General features: G+C 44.8%; 1 protein-coding gene across 1 annotated transcript; it reads left to right on the top strand.

Annotated features, from left to right (window-relative positions):
- The first annotated feature begins 21,088 nt into the window (after nucleotides 1-21,088).
- On the top strand, nucleotides 21,089-21,937 carry LOC137664017 (proline-rich protein 2-like). The gene has a single exon (XM_068401740.1). The coding sequence runs from the start codon at nucleotides 21,089-21,091 to the stop codon at nucleotides 21,935-21,937; it is 849 nt and encodes a 282-aa protein (XP_068257841.1).
- The last annotated feature ends 3,788 nt before the right edge of the window (nucleotides 21,938-25,725 follow it).

Here is a 25,725-nt window from a genome sequence, read left to right as displayed (position 1 = left end):
TCACAATGGATGTTCAAGTACCCACCAGAGCTGCTGGCACCCTAGATGCGGCCTCACCTAGGTGGGCACTGTGTTTCCACACAGTGACTTTTCTTTCTCATTTTTCATCAGAAGAGGCTGCAAGAGCCCAGCCCAGAATATCCTGCCAGGTGATCTTCAGACTTCCACCAGGAACTGGCAGGTTGAAATCCCCTAAAGAAGGAAACCAGACTTGTGTGCCCCATCCACCAGATGAGAGATTTAGCCACCAGGTTAGTAGTTCAAGGGGGTGCTTCCAGCATCACAGTCAGGGGTTGGGGTAGGTTTTCTCCAGTTGGTGTTCTCTGACTACACGCAGTGGGTTAGCTGAACAGCCACACTTTGGAAGCTGATGCCTAACTTGTGCATTTCAATGACACTTTCAGCCCTGTGAGTTTTTCAGTGCCTCTGAGTGCCCTCAGGTCACAGTTACACCCCCTAGGAGAACTCTACAGGTAGAAACAGACCCATCTCAACATAGGTGTCAGATGATGCCAAGTTTGAAGTTCCATATTTTGTAATTAATTACCTACATTTGCAGCCTATAAATAGCACTTCAGCATGCATTCACTTTCCAAACTCCACAAGAACAGGGTGAGCCTCTGGGGAGGATGTTCAGATCTTTCAGGATCAAGCTAAACTTTGCTAGAGTAAAGCTTATGAATATGCAATGTAAATGGCTACTAGGTCTTGGCTGGAAGTCAGTATCAGGGTCAAATGAACTATCAGTGAAGGCACACACAGATATACGCTTTTCTGGATCTAGGCTCAGGTAATGCAAAGAAAGGGATCTAGTTAAAATAATTATTGCATAAGATGCTCATTACTACAAGCCCATTTCAAGTCTGTCACACTACATACTGTTGTATGTCATATAAGGTAGTGTGACAGTTTCTTAAGTTGAAGGTTTTTAAATTATGGTCTACATATTCTGCGTAAGCTGTTACCAGTATCTTTAACAGGTAGCAAAGAAAATTGCTTATTGTCAGTCAGCTTGAATTGACTGTGCAAGACCTACACTGCCAGTGAAGCCAAGAGCACAAACAAATAGCGGCTAAAAATCTTTCACATGGGTGACTGCTCGGGATCACAGGCAGGAGGGTATGTTCAATCTGACATTCCAAAATCCACTTAAAAGGAGTTCTGACTGCAAATGCTGAAGCTCAGGGTATCTATTAAACCCACTGTGCAGAGAGGACTATCTACTCAAAGCAAGTATTTTTAAGTGTGATCACTAACAAGATTGCCACAAAACTTCTAAGCACAAAGAAATTAGAGTCACTCAATCAGTGCAGAGTTGCCTAATTAAAACATGTTTACATAATAAAACCTGCATATTAAGACTAGTTTTAAAAGCAATTTTCTCTTTCAGCAAAGGCCACTAGTAGACTAAAGGCATTTTTGACAGTCGAGGTGCTGGCCCTATCCATTTTGTCAGCCATAAAACACTGTGCAGAATGGCCAACAGGCTTCATGATATCCTTATCTAACTTAGAAATTCCAATTAAGTCAGGTTTCATTTTCTTTGCACGTCTGTACTGGCCCTATTCAGTAATCTCAGCTATTGTGTTCATTCTGCCTCAAAGTTGTAAATAACAAGTATGTCCTCCTCCTCCAATCTATTCTTTCAGTCAAACCTTCGTTTGGGAGTTCTGTCTCAACTTTCTTCTTCAGGATTCAAATTTTAGGCTTTTTCTTTCCCACCAATACATAAATATGTCACAGATATTCAACTTTAAGCTGCACTGATCTAAAAGTAAAGAAGTCCTACTACATAGATGGACCAAACATTGAAGAAAAATACACTGATCATTAGCATTCATTTTATACAGAATTTCATGTTCAAAAGAGCACTAGATTTTCTTTACCATTGTATGACCAGAGGAAGCTATGCAGTCTTCATGTATTGGTCTTGACCCCCTAGAGGCTTTGTTCATATTTACATGTATGCATATTTGAATTGTGATAGTTTTCCTAACTTTCTGTAAATCATTTCTTAAGGCACTTAAGCTTCTGACATACTTCTTGGGAGTGGTTCACAAACAGACATAGAAGCACAGGTCCTTGGCAGAGAAGATATCCCAAGAACATAACCTGTATTGTTCACCATTGTAACATACAACAAAGCACCCAGTTCTGGACTCTTTCAGGTAACTGAGGAGATTCAGATACTGACTCCCATGATGGAACCTCCACCATCTGGACAGAATCCAAGTGCTACTTTTCAATTTGAGAATACAGACCAACTATCTAACATTTCTCCTAAGAGCCAAACCCACAATCCGGCTATGTCTACATAGGATGCAGCTCCAACTACCACCCTAATTTAGACATATATTTTCTCAGAAAAAAAACACACAATAATTATGAGCAACTGCACTTCCGCATGACCTTTTCGAACATACAGCTTCATTTAGTCAAAGGAGAACACAACAATAGTCAGAGGTTGCTTTATAAGTAGCAGATCTAAATACAGGACTTCTAAGTCCATTCATCTTGAAAGCCCTGAGGGCCCAGCAGACAGCAAGAAGACGGAAATATTTCTTCTTCCTTCAGACTGCTCTTGCAGACAATTTCTCCTTATGTAGGCTGTCAAAAATGAAAAAGTGTATGTATTTACTTTAGCTCCTTCTGTTCTAAACCTTCTCGTCTGTCTGTCAGACAAGACCCATCAGATGACCACAAAACCCTGCTGGACAAACGTGTTGACCAAATGATCGGTACAGTTCTACTTCATTTCATAGAAACTAATTTCTCCTTCTATGGCTATGATGTTTCAGTTAGTGAAACAAACAAACCTATACAGATAATTCCACTGCAATTTCAGTTCACTAAAAAAGGGAAACACCAGGGAAAAACAAAGTATGTCCATACAACCATTACAGACAAAACAGAGTTGCAATTTGCAGCTGACTTGTGTTTACCTTATAACATCAACCAGTACCAATCAACTATATATAGCCAAATACCCAAATCATCGCAGATATCTGCTTATATATTTGTACTTGAAAACTAAATGCAGAAAAAAACCCCTAAGGACACACATGACTATTGGAGATACTAGCATAAAACTGAGATCCCAAAGGGAATTTCATAAGCCCGATGATAGAGGAAGCAGCAGCATATATGGTACAGTGACAGTTCTCACAAAGGAGCATTGCTTATCCAATTTCACTGCTCTGTTGTACCTTGTAAAGGAACTGCCAATCAAACTTTCTTTCTTTAAAAATTGTAGGAAAGGTAAAAGAAGACACAGCTTTCCTGCAGTAGCAAAGAATGTGCAGATCCAAGCTGCTTGCTCTTTTCCTGGAGAATTGATCTTAGTATTGCTGTGAAATAGCAACAATGCAGAAGAATTTGGGAAGTGGCAAGGAACCAAGCATATTATGTAGCCTGCTTTGCCTTGTAATCCCCATATTTAGATGAATAAGAATATATAACTTCAGAATAGGCTTTAAAAAGCAGGCTGGCAAATGCAAAGGCATCCTATTCAAGAATTAGGGATGTAGAACTCAGAGTGAGCCATATTATCCTCTGGATGAAACATACAATGGTTTTGCCTGCCATGCTATCAATAAAAAATTGTCCCATTTTATGAAGTTATTTGTGATGTTATTTTTGGGACATTGTGGTGAGAAGTATTTTTTGTTGTCACTGAACTATGGTTTCCATGGAGATTTTCTCACTAAACTCCTGTTTTATTTGCCCTTACACGGGAGAACAATTCTTTTAATGTCTAGTTATATAGTTACAATCAATTCAGAAATCTCACTGAATTCCTTAGTGGTTCTACAGACAGGGAAGGAGAGAAGGAAGAAAAGAAGGGAGGAAGGGAGGAAGGATGGGAGGGAAGGGAGAAAGGCAGGAAAAGAAGAATAAAAAGAAAGGGAGGAAGGCTTTCTGCTTCTGAATACAACTGATTAAGCTCCAACACCCTTCTCCAATCTCCTCAAATGAAAAAAAAAAGCACAGATATGACTATAAATAAGCAGTCGCTTTTGTTCTAAAGCAATACATAGAGAATAACTGAGTTGGAATTAAAAACATGAGCAAGTAGGCAGTGGCTGGAAGAAAACATTGAACCAAGTAAGCAATGAGATCCTGAGATTCAAGAAAATGCAGAAGTTGAAAGTGAAGTCTTAAAGACAGGAAGGTTACAGAACTAATATAAGGCATATCAAGCAGACCTTACACAAAAGCTTGAACCCTTTCCTCAATCTGGTTTTCTTTACTGAGGCTATAAAATCCTGCAGGTCGACAGGTTCCTAAGACTATCGGTTTCAAGTACCTGCTATGCCTTGAAGTGCTGTAGAGCAAAGAACTATGGTACTGGCATGGTTCAAGAGCCTCAGCAGAGGGTTAGGATTGCTTTGTCATACTCCTTCCAAAAGCTGGGAGAAAAAAACTCCTTATCATGGCCAGAACTAGGTGGTGAGCATCCTCAGCACTGGTGTGCACCAGCCTAAAAGAGGGGATGAGTCTGTCTCTTGCTAGCTGTGCAGCCCTGCATGAAAGACTCATGCCTATATGGCAGTTCCCTTGTGTGTACTGATCAGTCAGACTGCGTCTTGTGCAACTGAAATGCTGGGGCAAGGGTGGAAAATTCTGTCTGGGAACATTCTTAATGCCTTAAAACACAGGAATGTTACACAGAGAAAACAACATTATCAGGCCAGAGATACATAAGCTTTTACAGGATGTATTTCTACCTTTCAGGTTCTTAACTTTCCACGTTGAAGTGCCTCACTAGTTCAGATGTGCTTTCCATACCTCTATTTTTACCTGAGACCACCCATCACATAAGACACTTAATTTAAAAAGTGATCTAAAATGGTTTTCAACAAGACCTATTAGAACTTTGGCAATGCAGAAAAATGACTGAGAAAGTATGGATTTTTTTTTTTAAATTAACGAGGAAATGAAACAAGAAATTAAATGAACCAAAGACAATATATCACCAAACAAGTAACTTGAGAAGTGCTATTTAAAAGGGAAGTAGTATTTCACGGGTAAATAGTAACTGTCTTAAGCTTCATTTAATAAAAGTGTTAGTCTCATGAGTGAGACTTCTTTTTTTTCTTCTCTATTTTATATATATGATGAAAAGTGACAGGGCTACTGTTTGTGTGGAAATTATGAAGTGTGCTGATTAGTTAAGCATGTAATAATGCGGTTATGAATTCCCAACATGCTGACAGAAATTTAGGTGTCTGAAAAAACATTGCAGATATGCGGTTTTGAGTTTTCCCTTCAGCTTCTTCTTTCATTTATTTTTTTCCTATGATAAATGAACATATGGAGATTAATTTAAGTGTGGGAGTGACAGTGTGAATGTCTAATTAATTGCCCTAGAAAATAAAAAATGTTTCTGCCTTACTCATAGAGGCCATTTGGCTGAAGTGGTGACTTACTTACATTATCAAAATCTGCACATAATATGGAGTATTTGATGTAAAAACTGAACAAAAGGCAGAAAAACCTAGTTAAGAACCTGGTTTAGACATTCTCCAGGATTTCAAGCTGGAGAAGGTAAGCTGTGCTGTAACACGTGTGTGTTGGTTACTGCTTGTCAGCTACTGAAGAACTACTAATTTGAACAGGTACAAGTAAAAGAGTGATGAATTTATAAATAAACCACAGTATGATTAAACAGACATACAGGTGATTTTTCCTTCTCACCTTTAGCAGAGGACATTTTCAGAAGAGGTAAGGCTGAAGCTGAATGTGGTTTGTTCCCCCCATATGTCTCAGATGATAGATATTGAATTTACATTTCTAAGACTTTGGGCTTCATGTTTATTAATTCTGGCTTTATTTCTCCTTACCACCAGTTTGCCCACAGCATAAACAATCTGGTGGATAATTTTTAGAAAAGCACTTCCTGAAAGCACTTCAGTGTCATGTTTCCTACACTATGGAGTTTTTTTCTGAAGAAGTGCTGATGGACGCTGTCATTAGTCCGTGTGCGAGTCTACTCTTCTAAGGGGGAATACGCTCAAGGATTTCAAGCTCTTACATGAGAGAAAGGTGTTTCATGGATAAATCAGCTCCAACCACAACAAACCAGGAGAGAGTATCTGTGAAAAACACATTCAAAATACAGAGCTGTCTCTGTCAGATAGACTGTAATATTGATATAAAAACTCCGTTGCGCCACAGCACTTCAGAACATTATAGAAGTGGTGCCTGATTATAAATTTGATGAGTAGACTCTGTACTACAGACAGAACTCTTGAAAGACCACATAGCTTAGTAGTGAGAGACTACATACATTAGTAGTAAAAGACCACATAATTATTATAAAATAAGTTGGGTATGATTAAAGGAAGACAAACATCCATAAAAAAATGGAAATTTGAATTCTTCTCCTTTAAAGTGTCTCATCATTATCATGCAGTGACAAAGCCCTCACAGGTTTATACTGGCTATGAAAGATAATTTATATCCCATTCAAGTCTTCAGAGGCAACACTCTGTGTTTCTTCTGTGTTTTCTGTTTCCAGAGGACATCACCCGACAAATGAAATGTTTTGAACCTTGCAAGCCTGACATCAAACATCCAGAGTTCAGGAGAACACTTAAGTATGCATTAAATAAGAGGATAAAGAGTGTGATGAAAAGGCAAATGGTTTCACCTAAGAATTGGCAGCAATTCAGTGGACAAAAAGGAAAGGATATAATATATCATGGGAACCATTTTGTATGGGTAAATCAATTGTTTAATTGCAAGGTAATACTATCATTAAATAGGGACTAGCAATTATATCAAACGTATTCATAAAAGTATATCCCTGTTATTATCTTGTAAAAATGAAATTTAATGAGTGAACAATATATGAAACTTAAAGTGTACCCAAAGGATAACAAATATCTCTTGTGTATTAGATTTTATCTTAAAAATAAGGATTGTAACTTCATTAAGGAAAGCAGAATTTTAAAATTTAGAGAACAAACTGATCTTATACACTGTTGATACATATTTTCTTTCACTATATCATCTGTTTCTCAAAGCAACATTAAACCCATTGTTAGGATAAATACTAACTATGGAGGAAACCAAATATCAGCGAAGACAAGAATAAAATGTGGATACCTTTCCCCCAGCTGTTTAGACTGTTAGAAGCTTAACTCTGCCATGCTCATTCCGGGTTAATACTGCTTTATTTATTTACCTACTAAACTGGTACTATCTGGTGCTTAGTGAATTAGTTTTTCTCAAAGTTGTTGCATTGATAGTCCATTAGAAGGCTGTTCCCTTTTTAACCACAATACAAAGTTAGCATATTGTCTTATCAATGTACATGAACATTATTTTAGCTCATCTGAATCCTCATGAACCTTCAATGTGTCTTCCACAGTTTACACAAATATCACCTTTAACTCCTTCCTGTATTTGATTTTGATAACGTGAAACTTATCATAGAATCATAGAATGTCCTGAGTTGGAAGGGACCCACAAGGATCATTGAGTCCAACTCCTGTCCCAGCCTAGGACAATCCCAGAATTCATGCCACGTGTCTGAGGGCATTGTCCAAATGCTTCTTGAATGCTGGCAGGCTTGATGCCATGACTGCTTCCCTGGGGAGCCTGTTCCAGTGCTCCGCCACCCTCTGGGTGAAGAACCTTTTCCTAATATCCAACCTAAACCTCCCCTGGCATACCTTTCTGCCATTCCCTCAAGTTCTGTCACTGGTCGCCAGGGTGAAGAGGTCAATGCCTACTCCTCCATTTCCCCTTGTGAGGAAGTTGTAGACTGCAATGAGTTCTCCCCTCAGTCTTCTCTTCTCCAGTCTGTACAGAGCTAGTGACTTCAGCCGCTCCTCATACGGCTTCCCCTCTAAACCCTTCATCGCCTTTGTGGCTCTCTTCTGGACACTCTATAGTATCTTCATATCCTTTTTATACTGTGTCGCTCAAAACTGCACGCAGTACTCAAGGTGAGGTCGCACCAGTGCAGAGTAGAGTGGGACAATCACCTCCCTCGACCAGCTAGCAATACTATGCTTGATGCATCCCAGGACACAGTTGGCCCTCTTGGCTGCCAGGGCACACTGTTGGCTCGTGTTCAACCTGCTGTCAACCAGAGCCCCCAGATCCTTTTCCACGGGGTTGCTCTCCAGCCTCCCATTCCCCAGTCTGTATGTACATCTAGGGTTGCCATGTCCCAGGTGCAAAATCTGGCACTTTTCCTCGTTAAACTTCACGCGGTTGGTGATCGCTCACCTTTCTAATTTATTTAGGTCTCTCTGCAGGGCCTCTCTGCCCTCAGGAGTATCAACTTCTCCTTCTTCAGGGAAGCCTGACTATTTTAAACTAATTTTTGGCTTTGTAATCAGATAAATTACAATTAATGCATAGAATGTATCATAGTATAGGAACACTGTAGAAGAATAAAATGAAAGCACCAAATACTAAAATATATTTCTCCAAAGACTTTTAATATATAGCAAAATATAGTAACTATTCTATATGGTTGTATTAATTAAACAGATCCTGCAATCATTAGCTAAATGTACATAATCTAGAGATAACAATGGAAAATCAAGCCAAAAATAGAGAACAAATAGGCTTTATCAGGAAGGAAGAAGTATTGTATAAGAAGCATAGAGAAAACTCATGAGTCACGTTTGAAAACAAAATAAAATGAAAAATAACTCGTGTGGCTAAAGCCAAGTGGAAACAGATCATGCTATTGATGTTTATATAGATTATGGTATAAAAATGCAGTATCTGTCTTAAACACTAAAAAAAAAAATCTTTGAAACATAGTTTGATAAATTTGGGTTTATTACCTCTTATTTTGCTAATGTTTCAAAATACAGACAAAACGAATTAGAATACAGGTGAATGCATTTCATATGATTAATTATTTGTATTTTTGTGCTCAATGAGTTTTTAATTCCTGTATACTGATAGAATACCTCTAAAACCAGCTGTGAAAAATAGGAGATGGCTAGATTGCACAAGTCCATGCATTGCACAAGTCCATGAATTGCACAATCGCACAAGTCCTAAGATACCATAACTCAGAGGCGCATGCTTGAGATCCATTACCCCTCTGATTTCTCCTTACTCTGAGTAATTAATAACTGTCTTTCTACTATAATAGGCAACATATACAAAGTGGTAGCTGAGTAGGGATGTGTAGAATCAGGACTTGATTAATTTTCTTCCTTCCTGCCTCCCTCCTACCACTTCTTGAAAGAGGTGAACACTCAGCAAAGTCGTTCATCCTTTCCACACAGTGGGCCACAGGTGAAAACTGGGAAAAGTTGAACAACAAAATAAATTGGACCTGCCCAGTGACTTCTATTTTAAAAATACTTGCTGATCCTTGTAACCCTGCTAAAAATGACACATGTTATGAGGCCTCAGATCAGATACTTCTTTGATATATTTCAGGAGTGCAATAAAATGAAATATATTAAGAAAAAAACATTCCTTGTTCTCATAACAACGGAAAATAAGTGCACATGTTTAAATTTTCAAAGGAACAGACTGGAGTTCTGGCAAATGCTTTTTAATATTGCAAATGGAAAACAATGACTATACTGAGAGAGACGCAGAAACTCCCTGATACAACGCAAGCAATATATTTTCATGAGTTCATTTAGGCAGTTTGTGTCCTAAACCTGCAAAGGCATGTGCAAGTTTAACTTAGTCTACATATATGTTTCTGTTTGAGACTTGCAACCGAATAATAACAAAGCCTCATCTAATACAGAAATGAGATACGTATTATATTCATTTCTTTTTCTCACATAATTGTATTTACTTTTGTCAACCATAAAACTAAAAGTAAAATAAGAGTACATTCCCATGTGTGGAACACATTGAAGGAGAAAATAGAAATGTTGTAGTAAGCTATTCAAACACTCCATCCCTCAACCTCAAAACAAAAAATTTTGAGGGAAGGCAAAAAATTATCTGTGTTTTTACCTATCTCAGTATTATGTCAACAATGAGAAACCCCACACACCAAATGTACTGCAGTGTGGGGTAAGAGTAATGTTGTAGCTTCATCTCTTAATTTCCTGGCATTACGGGTTGAAGAAAGGTACTTCATCGTAGTTTTACTTGTCTGCCAATTTAATGTTTCATGTAGGTTTTTATCTAATTTAGAAAAGAGAAAAAGATCAGGGGGAAAAAAATTATCTGTACAACACTATCTGTTTTCTGGCTTTAGAGGTCTTAATTAACTCTTTCTGATTTCATTGCTCATGGTTAATGTCCATTGTTTACCATAAGAGTTCTGGTTCCTTTTTAAAAAAAGATCAGTTTTGCACAGTTCCCAAATAAAACCATCAGACGTCCTAACTTTTTTCTAAAATGGATATTTTTGCTTGTCTTCTCAGCAAAATTAAAATGGATGGGAATATGCATGAGGAAAAGATCAGTAATATGGAAAGGAACAATTTTGATGAAGGTAACAAGATGGATTTTCTAATACCAACAGAATTTATGGACATTTTACTGTTGGTTCATAATTTTTAATTTTTTATTATTTTTGCTAAATGTAATACTGGTTTAGACTTTTAGCTGGACATATTTTTATATTACAGTTGCCTTCTAAAGCAAGTCCTCTTTATGCATGTGTATATTTCTGTATTTATTCATACACACCAACACTATATTTTTGAAGGGGATTCCCTACACTTTTCTGAGTGCTAAGATTTGCCTGCACTTCGGCAGAGCATCACAGACTTCAACAGAACCACATAAAGGTTGGAGGCAGACAAATATATAGTGATTAGAAAGATCAAAGCTTAAGTCTCAGTGTCACTCAAATCTCAGTGTCATTTTCAAAATAGTCTGTGATAGTGCTGGCAATTTGACACTGCATCTCAAATCTTATTCTTAAGAAACTACATCCAGTATGGGACTCATGCTCATTTTCTTCCTATGTCTGGCTGGTCTAGCAACAAAGTAGACAATATCTCAGGGGAGTTTAGACTAAACTGAGTCTATCAGGACCACAACCGACCAGCTCAGTGGAATTCAAGCCAGGAGCCATGTCCTGCAAGCCTTCCGCATGCAAGTATCCGTTTCCTTACAGATAGCTCCACTGGAATCAGACATACTTCACTCATGCTGTTACTTAAGATCATGTCATCTACTTCATAAGGATTATTCACCTCAATTCAGGTTTCTGTACTTTAATTACTAAAAGTTGTTAGCAAAAGTTGCAGTAATTAAAAAAGTTGCATTCATTAAAAATCACTAGCAATGGATTGTTTTAAAACCTGGTTCTCCTAGTGTGTTTTTCTCCTTTTGGCTTCTTGGCATATATTGTCCAGTTCAGTGGCCACTTAAAAGTAACAGCTTGTAGGTTAAGAGAGTCCAGAAAATCATGCAGTCTGAAAGAGAAGTTCATCTCACATACCCACTGTTAACCTTGTAAGAGTTAGACATTTAAATTTAAACTACTCACCCTTGTTTACCTCCAGAATTAAAGGAGAAATAAGAGACAACTACAGAATTATCCTAAACATTAAACTTAGAATGACATATATTGCCTTCTGGAGGCTGCAGCTTCTCACCATTGACTATAAAAGGAGCCTATGGTTACTAGTACATGTCTAGATGTGTCCCTTTTAGATGCCTGTACAAGAATAAATTAATCCCATCCTACTGGCAAGGGGAGGAATACCACACACCAGCAGTAGAAACAGTGCAAATGCATCATCTGATTTATTAGTTCCATGGGATGTTCTTGGGGTTTGTTTTGGGTTGGTTTGTTTGGCAGGAAGTGTGGGAAAGGTGTCACTGGGGAAAAAATGCTAAACTGAAGGAAAAGTGAAGGAGAGAGTACATAAAAATGTACTACATCGAAGGGGGATGGGGTGGTAGCTGGGCTTGCACCACTGGGGCAATGCTCTAGTGTTGAGGTAGACCAGGAGGCCCCCCATCCCCCTGGGGTGAAGTCAGGGGGTGAATCTGGGATGAAATCGGTGTGCCCAGCTCGCTCCCTGAAATGCCTGTACACCAATGCACGCAGCATGGGGAATAAGCAGGAGGAGTTAGAAATCCGTGTTCGGTCGGGGGGCTATGATCTAGTGGCAATTACAGAGACTTGGTGGGACGCCTCGCATGACTGGAATGTGGTCATGGATGGCTATGTCCTGTTCAGGAAAGACAGGCCGCTAAGGAGAGGTGGTGGAGTTGCTCTTTATGTGAGTGAGCAGCTAGAATGTATTGAGTTCTGTCCAGAGGCGGATCAGGAGCGAGTTGAGAGTTTGTGGGTGCGAATTAAGGGGCAGGCTGGCAGGGGTGATACTGTTGTGGGTGTCTATTACAGGCCACCGGATCAGGATGAGGAGGGTGATGAGGCCTTCTACAGGCAGCTGAGAGCAGTCTCGCATTTACAGGGCCTGGTTGTTGTGGGGGATTTCAACTACCCTGATATTTGCTGGGAGGCCTACTCAGCCAGCCATCCTCAGTCCAGGAGGTTCCTCCAGTGCATTGATGATAACTTTCTGATGCAAATGGTGGATGAGCCAACTAGGAGAGGAGCGCTGCTGGATCTGATCCTCACTAACAAGGAGGGTCTGGTTGAAGAGGTGAAGGTTGAGGGCAGCCTTGGTTGTAGTGACCATGAGATGGTAGAGTTCAGGATCTCATGTGGCAGGAACAGAATAGCTAGCAGAATCACAACCCTGAACTTCAGGAGGGCCAACTTTGGCCTTTTCAAGCAATTGCTAGGGGAAATCCCATGGGACAGGGTACTAGAAGGTAAGGGGGCCCAAGATAGTTGGTTAGCGTTCAAGGACTGCTTCTTCCGAGCTCAAGATCGGAGCATCCCAGCAGGTAGGAAGTCAAGGAAGGGGACCAAGAGACCTGCATGGTTGAACAGGGAACTGCTGGGCAAACTCAAGCGGAAGAAGAAGGTGTACAGATCGTGGAAGGAGGGGCTGGCCACTTGGGAGGAATATAAGTCTGTTGTCAGAGGATGTAGGGAGGCAACTAGGAAAGCTAAGGCCTCCTTGGAATTAAACCTGGCAAGAGAGGTCAAGGACAACAGAAAGGGCTTCTTCAAATACATTGCAGCTAAAACCCACACTAGAGGCAATGTAGGCCCACTGATGAATGAGGTGGGGGTCCTGGAGACAGAGGATAAAAAGAAGGCGGAGTTACTGAATGCCTTCTTTGCCTCTGTCTATACTGTTGGAGGCTGTCCTGAGGAGCCCCGGACCCCTGAGGCCTCAGAAGAAGTCAGGATAGAGGAGGAATCTGTCTTGGTAGATGAGGGCTGGGTCAGGGACCAATTAAGCAACCTGGATGTCCATAAATCCATGGGCCCTGATGGGATGCACCCGCGGGTGCTGAGGGAGCTGGCGGAAGTCATTGCTAGGCCACTCTCCATCATCTTTGCTAAGTCGTGGGCAACGGGAGAGGTGCCTGAGGACTGGAGGAAAGCGAATGTCACTCCAGTCTTCAAAAAGGGCAGGAAGGAGGACCCGGGTAACTATAGACCGGTCAGCCTCACTCCATCCCCGGAAAGGTGAATGGAGCAACTTGTCCTTGTGCTGTCTCTAGGCACATCAAGGATAGGGGGATCATTATGGGCAATCAGCATGGCTTCACCAACGGGAAGTCTTGCTCAACCAACTTGATAGCCTTTTATGAGGATGTTACCCGGTGGATAGATGATGGTAAAGCTGTGGATGTGGTCTATCTCAATTTCAGTAAAGCGTTTGACACAGTCTCCCACAGCATCCTCACAGCTAAACTGGGGAAGTGTGGTCCTGGATGATCGGTAGTGAGGTGGATTGTGAACTGGCTGAAGGAAAGAAGCAGAGAGTGGTGGTCAATGGGACAGAGTCCAGTTGGAGGCCTGTGTCTAGCGGAGTTCCGCAAGGGTCGGTTCTGGGACCAGTTCTATTCAATATATTCATTAATGACTTGGATGAGGGATTAGAGTGCGCTGTCAGCAAGTTCACTGATGACAACAAAACTGGGAGGAGTGGCTGAGATGCCGGAAGGCTGCGCAGCCATTCAGAGAGACCTGGACAGGCTGGAGAGGTTGGGCGGGGAGAAATTTAATGAAAATATAACAAGGGCAAGTGTAGAGTCCTGCATCTGGGCAAGAACAACCCCATGTACCAGTACAAGTTGGGGACAGAGCTGTTGGAGACCAGCGTAGGGGAAAGGGACCTGGGGGGTCCTAGTGGACAACAGGATGACCATGAGCCAGCAGTTGTGCCCTTGTGGCCAAGAAGGCCAATGGCATCCTGGGGTGTATTAGAAGGGGTGTGGTCAGCAGATCGAGAGAGGTTCTCCTCCCCCTCTACTCTGCCCTGGTGAGGCCGCATCTGGAGTATTGTGTCCAGTTCTGGGCCCCTCAGTTCAAGAAAGACAGGGAACTGCTAGAGAGAGTCCAGCGCAGAGCCACGAAGATGATTAAGGGAGTGGAACATCTCCCTTATGAGGAGAGGCTGAGGGAGCTGGGTCTCTTTAGCTTAGAGAAGAGGAGACTGAGGGGTGACCTCATTAATGTTTATAAATATGTAAAGGGCAAGTGTCAAGAGGATGGAGCCAGGCTCTTCTCAGTGACATCCCTTGACAGGACAAGGGGCAATGGGTGCAAGCTGGAACACAGGACGTTCCACTTAAATTTGAGGAAAAACTTCTTTACGGTGAGGGTGACCGAACACTGGAACAGGCTGCCCAGAGAGGTTGTGGAGTCTCCTTCTCTGGAGACATTCAAAACCCGCCTGGACGCGTTCCTGTGTGATATGGTCTAGGCAATCCTGCCCCGGCAGGGGGATTGGACTAGATGATCTTTCGAGGTCCCTTCCAATCTCTAACATTCTGTGATTCTGTGTGATTCTGTGTGTGATTCTGTGTGAAAAGGAAAAGAGGCAAAGGGAGTTACTCAAAGGAACAAAGCAGGTGGAAGAGTGTGGCTCAGCACTTCGGCACAGGGTTGGGCAAGTCCTGAAGAAAGATCTCTAGAAGATCCCAATGCCTATCTCAGCTGTTTCTGAAACTGCACTATGATATGACTAAATCCTTGATTGGTTTTGCCTCTGCATTTTCCACTACATACAGCGGAGAAGTACGAACATTTGGGTCATCCCCACTATAAAACAGAAGTCTCCCCTCTGCTATTCTTAGTCCAGAGCAGACAATGGCAGAGGTGATTCTAGCTGAGCTTTATTTAAACCTCCCACACTACAGTGCCATTACAAGTGCTTCTGCAGCGACCTATAGAGGAAGTATACCTGCAGAGACTGATTCATTAACAGCACGTAAATATGTTTTTCAATGTATACAGCCAAAAACTGCACAAATGCGCTAGGATAGTGGTTCTCAGATGGTTTGGACCAGTGGATGACCACCAGCACTTAACATTTTTAAAGACCATTACGCATGATGTCAAGTACATTTCATACATTTACTCCTAACTATAGTCCCATAGACAAGCTGTGGGCCCTTTCTGATATGCTGGTGGACTGTTCTCAATGTATGGCTTGCAGTTCAACAGCCACTGCTGGGGCCTGGGGGCTTGAGCGTGAAAGGCACCGAGAACTGGCTGGAACAATGAAACGGACCTGGTTGTTTTTAACATCAAGCTGAGTGAAAGACAAAAGATAAACAAAATTAAGACTTATTATAAATCTAAAATTTAATAGATCAACAAGCTGTTTATGTGGATTAATTTTTAAATCCCTTGTAATAATCCAAGGTATTTTTAGTAACATAGGTGTCAGTTATAGTAATTATTAAGCATGTGCAACTCTTACTGAATCCAGTCAGAACTGAAGATGACAAAACTGTCAATGTTTGGACTGCTGTCATGTACAAAGTATTTTTACATCTTTTAATCCACTTCTGTCCTAAACCAAACTGCCTTTACTGCTGCATAACATGTAGCCCGATAATAACCTACAGCAGTTCTATTACTAGATGTGCCCATAACATGATATATTTAAACTCTGGTGGTTCAATACAAGGCTGCCATGTCATCGAACTGATAAAAGGGAACTTAGGCAGAGGAAAATCCTATCGATCTTTTCTACTAGTACATAATAGAAATGTAGTTGATGTCACAAGAACTCAGTTAATTTTCCTCATTTTTATGAGCTAACAAGCAACATTCTAAATTATTTTTAAAAGTTTGTTCCTACTCAACTTAATATTTATAGTTGTATTATTACCTGATAATAGAGACAATGCTCTAGTCAAGACTTTCCTCCTCTGACTGCCTATATCCTACACTTAAGCACTCTAAGCATACTTGATTTTATATATACACAAATATAAACATTTTATGTAATACTTTTACTATAATTTACACTTTTTTGAAGAGTGATTTATTTTAAGGCTTTGATACTAGATATTTTATATCCACACCTTTTCATAGATATCCAAATGATATTGGTAATCTTCAGATCCATTATTTGTAATCTGGACATGATTATTCCTGAATAAGGCTTGCAAGGCTGAGCCCAGAGTTTTAAACTGGGCTCAGTTTAAATATTTTTTAAATGCAGTTTTAGGTAGGTGGGATATTTTTCTTAGTATCTTAAAAACAGCCAAGATGATTTACAGCTATAACTGATCAATAAAGAAAACAATTTATTCAAGTATGTTCCTGTCATTGTTTATCATTTGAATGAGTAATTCTTGACTAAGGTAGTGGGAATAAGGTAGTGCATTTTTTTCTGATACTCCTCCTTGAAGGAAATGCAGAATGGGAGCTATTAGCTCTAATGACTCTTAAATGTTTCAAAACCATCTTGAATTATCGCCAAGGGGCAGAAATGCTAATGTTTGCTGAAGGAACCTAAGACTTAAATGAATTATCTATTTTCTTATCCAAAGGACTTTGAAGTAGCATTGCTGAGAGACAATTTATTGTTCTCCTCAAGACAATTACACAGCACTGATGAGAAAGAGGAGGGGCTACATTTACTCTTCCTAAAACTAATTTTTGTGAGTCAGGATTGTGACTCAGACTGGTCAGGGATGTTGATGTTAGCCTCAGAGAGAGATAGCTTGGTCACCCTGTTGCTTCTTATCTTGGGGAGGAAAAATAAACAAAACCCTCGTCACTTGATCACAGAGGAGCAGATCACAACATTACAATTCATGAACCAGATATTCAGTCAGCATGAATTGGAACAGGTCCACAAAACCAGTGAAATCAATGAAGCTTCACAAACTAACATCAGCTGACAAAAGGCTCTCAGAGATAGGACCATAACTTCATCTGACAAGTTCAGCAGAGAAGCCTTAAAAAGCAACATGTCTAAAAGTACCCACGGTCGCATAAATCAGATGAGCTAACACTTCTTGTTTCAATGTGGAATTGTACATACCATGAACCCCCCAAGCACATTTGTACCTTGGTAATTGTAATAGATATCCCCACATTTTGATTCTTGGGGTGACTGGTAAGCTGTCTGACCAATACATAGCCATACCAAGGACAGGCACAGAGAGATGATGGCTAATAGCAGCTTCAGGGAGACAGGCAACAGCAGTGTTATTTTAACAAACCCTCCTAGTGAACTGGACCGAATTGCTTCCAGGACAGCCTTGCCTTGAGACTTTGGCCATCCTTTAGGAATTCAACAATGAAGCAGCAAGGGTCTGGCCATGAGGGAGAACGTATCGGCTCCAAATTGGGGAAGTGCTACATACAAAAAGCCACTGCAGTGGAGGTAGCTGGGTGCTCGCTGTATGTATTTTTGAGCTCTACTAGTATGTTATTTGCAGAGTAATAGCACACATTCATTCACCAGTCATTTCTCCCTTTCTAAGAGGCAGCCACAGTCATACTGTCTCATCGCATCCACACTTGCTTTTATTTTTTTATGTTTTATCATTAAAAGCTTCCCAAACATGTTTTTTCCTTCTCTTTATAGCAGTGTGAAGTATGGTGGTTCTACCCTGCTCTCTTTTTTTCTTCTCCTCTCTCATGTCTGATCCAAGTCATTTAATTGGTCGGATTCTCCATCAATTCCAGGATTTTATGCTTTGTTAATTTTTTTTTCTTTACATGTAGACATTGTGCCTTTGCTCATGAAATATTTCTACACTTTCATCTGGTCTGGGGCTGTAGTGCTGCTGTGCTGTGGTGGCACCTGAAAAGAACATGTAAAGAAGAAACAGTTAACATACAAAGTCCAGCCTATCTTTTCTGATATATTTCAAATATACTATATATTGAAAAAGCGATGTGTGCAATAACTGTTGCTTTTCATATTCCTTTGTTTATTTCTTTTTTATCTTTCACCCTCCTGATCCTGCAACATTAAAGTAAAAGAATACAAAACTAAAAAAAAACAAAACTTAAACCAAAAATTTTGCGAGGAAAATGGAACAGAGCACAAAACTTCAAGTATTTTAAATTATCATATGCATTCAAAACAGGAAACACATTATGCGCAAATCCCAAGCTCCTGAACAGTCAAGAGGAAGGATTTTGAGCTGATAAAAATGCAAATGTTTACAGATAGGCCTCTTTCCTAAGGGAGGGGTGGACGATTTCAGGATGCATTGGGGGATACTGTTTTGTTTCATTGCTAGGCTGCATGGCTGGATGATAGAGCAATTTCATCATCATGACACCCACAAGATGAGTGAGAGATGAATTGTTTGCTTGTCTAGATGGCTGTCTGGTCTTTTAGGAAACAGACTGACCTGGTATGGTGCAGGATACTGGAACCATCATGAGATGCAGCCTTCACGGCCTGCAGGGATCCGGGCAGGGCCCCAGCCAGGAGCAGGAGGAACAGGAATCTTCTCCACGGTGGTCTATGGAGAGTGGTCAAACAGTAGTACTGGGCTGAGAAAGCCAACTGGGAGAAGTGTAGCTGGTATGGAAAATGTTTGGCTCTGCAAGCCTGGTGGACTTTGGACACCCATCTCTCCATTCTCACATACAAATATTCTCCCAGCTTCTCATGCTTTGTCCACTCTCCAGTTTCATCAAATTTAATTCACGGGTTTAGTTTGGATAGGATCAGCTCTAGCAGGATAGTCAGGAAACCAGTCTGAAAATGAAATAAAGTTTAGATCTATGCACAAACTAGGAAGAGCCTGTTTTCTACTTTCTCTTCATGGCTTAAACCCGTCATGCAATCTTGCCAAAAGGCCCCCAGTTCATAGGGGATGGTGTGGTGGTCACTCAGACGTTGGCCACTGTACTCATTTTTAACCAAATATTGTAACAATCCCAACACTGTCATTCATGCTTTTTATGTTAAAAGTCTCATAGTAAGTAGATCAGATTCAGGCGACTCACATTCTCTGTGACACATTTTCTGCCTCTGTTAAAGTGTCTGACGCTTCTGTCGCCGGAGTGTTGGTCACAGAATAAGTTGAGCTGTTCTGCCTGATTTGTCAAGTCTGGCCTTTCCAAATTGTCTGCAAACCATGCTGAATTTTCCTGATATGGTAATGTTTCCTCAAAAGTTAAATGAAAGATCTCCAGAAATATTCCTGTGCATCTTGGTTTTGCTTGCTTTATAGGATTGGTGACCTACATCACATGGAATGTTTTCTGTTAGTCAATAACATGTCCTAACCTTTAGAAATAGGAGGAGTGCCTATTTTCTCACAAAAATCATGAAGACTATTGTAGCTTAAGGATTAATTTGGAAAACATTTTGAAATCCTCAAGGAGAAGATTCTGTAGAGCTAGGAGACATTTCTTCGTACTTTCAGTCAACGTGTTGCATGTTTTTATGCTATCCTCATACATCAGTGTAAGAGGAACATTAAATAATAACTATTTTGTGCCTTGAAAAATGTATCCTCTTAGAGAATTCTACCATAACAGTATCTCAAAAAAATAATGTTGATATGTACCCCTCCCACTTTTGCTTCCTTCCTGCAAAAAAATAGGATACTATTCCCATTTCATAGACAAAGAACTGAAGCACAACCTACCTACCTTCCCTCAAGACAAAAGGAAGCAGGTACAGACATGTACCCAAACTGCAACGCGTTAAACACATCATCTCCTTCTTAGCTGTACCAAAGCTAATTTTGCCTGCCTAAGAGCTAGGAGATAGTACAGAACTGTGCAGAGCACATCTGCCAGTCTTACAAAGCTGTATCGAGAAATGCAATTTCCAAGTGCCTGGGGAAGCCTCGCTGAGCTGCAGTGATCAGTGCAGAGAAGGGTGCTGAACGGCAGACAGAATGTAAGAGAATTTATTGTGTTCAGATAGTTTTATATTCTTCTTCTGGGAAGAAATGCAAGAAATCTCCTCAACAGAACAGTCTGCAGGGTTGCTTACTTCAGTATTTTGGTTTTTCAATTGACCTCTAGATATGGAGAGGTAAGGTAGTATTTTTAGCAACATCCAAAATGGGCAGGAGCCAATTACTGCTCACAGTCTCTTTTGATTGTCTCTCTTGAACAAGGAGAAAAATGAAACAGGCATTCAGGTAAGGAAGAAAGAGACAATGAAGCTCAAGCAAGCCATGACAATAACGTAGTTAGGATGATTTATTTATTTGCCAGTCCTTGTGGGCTGTTTTGTGCTGACTTCATCCTGTTGCTTTAACCCTCTAGGCTCTGCAGCATCTCGGGTCTGCAACAGTAGCAATACATGAACTTCTCCATTTCATTTCTTTTGCGGCACTGGCTCTGGCAGCAGTGGTATTTGAAAGGTGACAAAAGAGAAGCCGGGTATTTATGGCTGGCTCAAAGAACCTGACAGTCTGTGGCACAGCTGGTCAGCCATTTCAGAGAGATGCCCAACAGAGGGGTGGGTGAGATGTCAAAAACTAGGCTCGAAAAACAACACAAAGGGGTTAGAGAATCCCATACGGTTTATGGATGGGGATTTTTCACTGGGGGGGCGGGGTGAGCTACTGCACTGGAAGAGGAGAACTGAAATCAGGGTCTTTTATTTCCAGTTTCATTCCCAGCCCTGTTATTGACACCGAGCGCATCCGCGGACGACTCACTTGGGCTCAGTCGTTCACAACCTCATTTATTTTGCTTTCTCCAACCCAAGAGCCTTCGGGCTGGAGGCAGAGAGGCGCTGAACACCTGCGGCCCGCACACCTTCCCCGTCCTCCGGCGGGGGCTGCCAGGGCACGCCTGATGGGAGGCTGGACCCGCTGCTCCCCGGTCTCCACCACCGGCAGCGAGCGACGCGCTCGTTCCTGCCGCTCCGGACCTCAGCGGCCCCGCGCAACAGGGGACCCACCACCTCCCGCCGCGGCGCGCCCCGATTCACCCCTGCAGCCGCAGCAGAGCCTCGCCCCGGCTCCGCCGTGCTCCCGCGCCGATGAGGCCCGCCCCGCTCCCACAGGCACCGACCCCGGCGCTCAGCACCGCCCGGCCGCCCTCGGGGGCGGGGGAGCAGCCCGTGAGGCGAGGCCGTCGCAGGCCCTGGCGGGCGCGGCACGGCGCCCCCGCGCCCCCTGGGGCAGGGGAGGACCGCGCCCCGCGCGCGCCGGCGGACCGTTAGGGCGGCCCCGCGCGGTCACGCCTCCACTCACGGCGCCGCCACCGCCTCTGGGACAGCCCCGGCCCCGGCGCGCGGCCCCGCCCACCGGGGCAACCGGACAACCGACGCGCCCGGCTCCCGCCCGCTTCTCCCCTCCCCCGCGGGACCGCGAACTTTCCCGCCGCCGCGGGATCTCCGCCCCCCCCGGGGCAGTCCCCGGCCCCGCCGGCGGCGGCCCGCGACCCACGGGCGGGGGAACGGGACGCGCCGCCCCCCCCCGCCCCGCCCCACGGGCGCCGCTCGTGGCAAAGTCACCGACCCCCGAAGCCCGCCGGGCTCCATCAAACGCCGCGGCCCCGCCCGCCGACGTCATGGAAACAAGCGCGTCAGCCTCCCGCCCGCCAGTGGCGGCGGCGAGGGGGCGGGGCGAGGCGAGGCACGGGGCCCCGCCCCCGCAGGCGCCGTGCCTATCGCCGCCCCTCCTCCCCCTCCCCCATTGAAGACGCCGCACGTCGGGACCCCCCTTCCCCGGCCGCGCGAGGGGCCCCGTCACGTGACCGACTCTCCGCAGGCGGTGAGGGGGGTGCCGGGGACCGGCGGCTGCGGCGCCGGGAGGGGAGGGGGGCGGTGGGAGCGAACGAGTGAGTGACCGCGGCGGGCGGGCGGGAGGAGGAGGGAGGCGGGCGGATCGCTGCGCCCCGCCCCGCCCCGCCCTGCCCGGTGGCGCCCGGCTCCTGTAGCGGTTGGTCTGCGGCGCTGGGGCTCGGCGGCGCGCTCGGCGCTACCCGGTGCGCGCGGGGGCAAGGAGGCGGGCGGGCCCCGGGGAGCGGCGGCGGGAGCGCCTGCCTGGAGGGCGAGTCGCTGGTTCTTGCCGGTGAGGCGACGGGGGCGGGGCGGGCGGTCCGCGCCCCCCCTCCCCCCTTCCTTCTCCTCCTCCTCCTCCCCCGGCTCTCCCCGCGCCGGTGCTCCCTCCCTTCTTCCCTCCCCAATTCGGTCGCCGCTTCTCCCCGCCCCCTCTGCCGCCCTCCCTCCCCCCCGCGGCCGCAGGGCGGGGGCGGCGCGGCGGGGCCGGCCGGCCGTGGGCAGGGCGGGGAGCGCGGGGACCTTGTGCGCTCGGCGAGCGGGCGGCGGCAGGTTCACGGGCGCCTCGTCCCGGCCCCCGGCTGGGCGGTGGGGTCGGCCCCGCGGCACCGAGGTAAGAACGGCGGCGGCGGCTCGGGACGGATCTCCTCTCCGCCGGCCGGGGCGGGCAGCGGCGCGGCGGCAGGTGCAGCGTTGCTCTGCTTCGCTCCCGCTGCGGGCCGTGGCTGGACTCGCCCGGAGAGGCGGCGGGCGGAGCGGCTGGTGCAGCGCGGTGGCCGCGGCAGCGGGGCCGCGGCGGGGCGGGGTGCCGGGCTCCCCGGCTTTCGCCGGTTTTCCCCGCAGGTAACCGGAGGGCGCACCTGGCCGCCGCTGTGCAGTCGGGGCGCGGCGTGACCTTGAGGGCAGCGGATGCGGGGCTGAGCCTCCGCGGGAGCGCAGCCGCCGGGCGCGGCTCCGCCACACCGCCATGGACCCCGCGGCCGGGCAGGGCCGGCACGCCGCAGCCCCGGGCGGGCGGGCATGCACACGCCGCGGATTAAGGTGGTGCTCAGCCCCCGCCGCCCGCCGGGTTAAGTAGCCGGGATTAGCCCGCTGCGGCTGCACGACACCGACATCCCGGACGCTTCTCCGCCGCCCCGCGGGGACCGGGAGCCCCGCACCCGCGCAGCCTCCTCCGCCGCCTCCTGCTCCCTCGCCTGCCCGCCCGCCGCGCCCCCAGGGCGGTGTTTTTGCCCGCGGCTGGATCGTACTTCGCTCTCCGTCGGAGCGGGCGGTCTGTTTTGATTTATCGATGCCTGGCCAGGGCTGCTCATCGACCGGGGAAGGGATGCGGCGCCCCTTCGGCAGCCGGCAGCGCGGAGCGCCCGCAGTGAGCGCGGACCCGCGCGGGGACGACCCGCTCCGCGGTGGGAAGCGCCTCTAACGGCGGCGGCGGCGGCAGTGTCATCCTCGTCCCGGCGGTGCATGTAACCTTTGGATGTGGCACCACGTGAGTGTGGGAGCGGGCCGGAGCCTCCGCCGGGGGATGGCTGCTGGGCGGGTGGGCCGCTGCCCGGAGCGGGAGGGAGCGCTCGCCGCTCCCGGTGGAGCGGAGCGAGGCGGTGAGAGGGCGGGTGTCCGCGCCGCCGCCTGCCAGGGCTTCCCGCCCAGCCCCTCGGGCTGCCGTCGGAAAAGGCTGAGGTCGGGAGGATTTAGGATTTCGGGGGGAATGTGTAGTGGAGAGGTGACGGGTAGAGATGGTCGCCCGGTCTTCGGGAGCTTTTCTCTTAGCGCGGCGTCCGGCGGTGCGAGTGGTGTGGCCGGAGGGTGGGGGTGTCGGCCTCGTCCCGGAGGTGCGGTTGGAGATCGGGAGCTGTGGGTGAGTCTGTCCCAGGTTTTTTAAGCCGAGGGGCAACCTATTTGCACAGCTGTAGTAGGAACCTATGGAGTGCTCTGCATGTTCCACGTTCGGCGTAAATCCTTGCTGATATTTAAATGTTCTTTTCCGTTTCGCTTTAAAAAGTGCATGAGAAGCGAGGGGGGAAAGGAAGAAGCACAGTAACAAAATTTCAGGCGTTTTTTTCTTGTCGTTTAAGATCCCCGTTACAGAAATCCTTAATATGTTTTGTCTACAGCAATCTTAAATTTGTAACTTCAAGTGCTGAGGTTTCTTCTCAAGGTCTGTTTAAAAGGAACCAGTGATAATACCTTACTCCTTGCCTCAACCCGTCATTCCGAGCATGTGTTTGCACTGGTGTCTAGCTTAACAGTGTTTGAGGGGTGACTAGCTGGGTGAATATTCAGATCGTGTCCCTTCTCGGGAATGAAGTCCCAAGCCAAATGTACCTGTGAAAATGTGTCTTGCGTGATTAGTGATTGTCAGTCTTGACTTGCTGGGGAGAGCAGCAGAGTGGGCCTTTGGAAAACCACTGCCTGTCCAAAAGCTGCTTCATCTTTAAAACACTTGTGGGTCCCTAATGAATTTGAGTTGAAATAGTGGGGTTTTTTTAGGTGCATGAAAAGATCTTGGTTAGGTAACTTGTTAACTCCTTGGTTCATCATAACAGTATATTCTGAAGGTAGAAAGTGTGGCTATAGCCAGTGTCATTTGGGATTTTTTTGCCGGTTAGAGGTTTTTGTGATTTGTGCCATTTGGAGCAAATCCTTGAATTCCAACAGAAGTAAACTTGTGTATCTTTAAAGTATTGGCTCTTTTGGCAGGAATAGCATCCAATGCACTAGGACTTATGGCATAATGAATGGAAACTCTCTTGGTGTTGATGGAAAAAGTGGTCACTGAATTCAGTGAGGAAAAAAACTCTTCCAGAACGAAAATTTCACATTGAAGTGTAACAGCATCATTGGGTCGTTTGGTGTATTGCTGCTCTTTTGTTTCATTAGGGTAACCCACCCAGGTTCGGTTTTCTGGAGAAAACAGGGATCCTGTGTTGTGTACAGACACTTGCAGGTTTTTCCAGTCAATATTGCTATCTCGGTGCTGAATTGCAACATTACTACTTCAATGCATTCAAAGAAAAATGCTGCTTATGATGTAGATAACTGAAATGATACAAGTCAAAACTAATTTTGAAGGGGATTGTGGCTGTAGTCTGTGTATGCACACATACAGTGACTCACTATTGCACATTAAGCAGACGTGTTTGGGAACTTAGAGCAGAAAGCAAGACTAGTGTCACATTAGCATTGGGTAAACTGTGTACTGGTTTCTTACAAAGTTGCATTATGTACAGATGATATAAGCAAAGGATCCCCATTCATGTAATACACACGAATAATAATCTGTGAGCAGTCCTACCAATTAAAATGTTCTGTAGTCTAAGGTTACAATCTCTTTTAGAAAGTAACTCTTTCATGGACCACAATATAGAGAACTTCTGATAGCTATTAAAATTGAGAACCTCTAAATCATGGTGTGGAAGCTTAACAGGAAGCTGAGAGGCGTGTAAATGTCCTGCAGCTCATTACTAGTCATGAAAGTCTAGTAATTACCTGTTTGGTTTTTTTTTTTCCCCCTGTGAGTTTATTCAGAAAAGAATAATATGATAAACTGGAGATAGTCATAAGATGCAGATATTAAGAAGGATGAAGCGTAGGGTCGGATCTGCTGAATCCACCTTCAAAAATGGATGCTTTGGAAGAATTCACTTTGCCAACATTTAAGATTTTAGAGCTGGGAACTCAATATTAACTGACAAGTTCAAAATGG

Source organism: Nyctibius grandis, chromosome 5, assembly GCF_013368605.1.
Source record: "Nyctibius grandis isolate bNycGra1 chromosome 5, bNycGra1.pri, whole genome shotgun sequence".
NCBI classification, from domain to species: domain Eukaryota; kingdom Metazoa; phylum Chordata; class Aves; order Nyctibiiformes; family Nyctibiidae; genus Nyctibius; species Nyctibius grandis.
Note: the sequence above shows the minus strand (reverse complement) of the source record. Positions and strands in the feature narration are given on the sequence as shown.

Excerpts from the sequence above, each read along its gene's own strand:
- LOC137664017 (XM_068401740.1), top strand. The coding sequence starts at position 21,089 with ATGGGAGGCTGGACCCGCTGCTCCCCGGTCTCCACCACCGGCAGCGAG.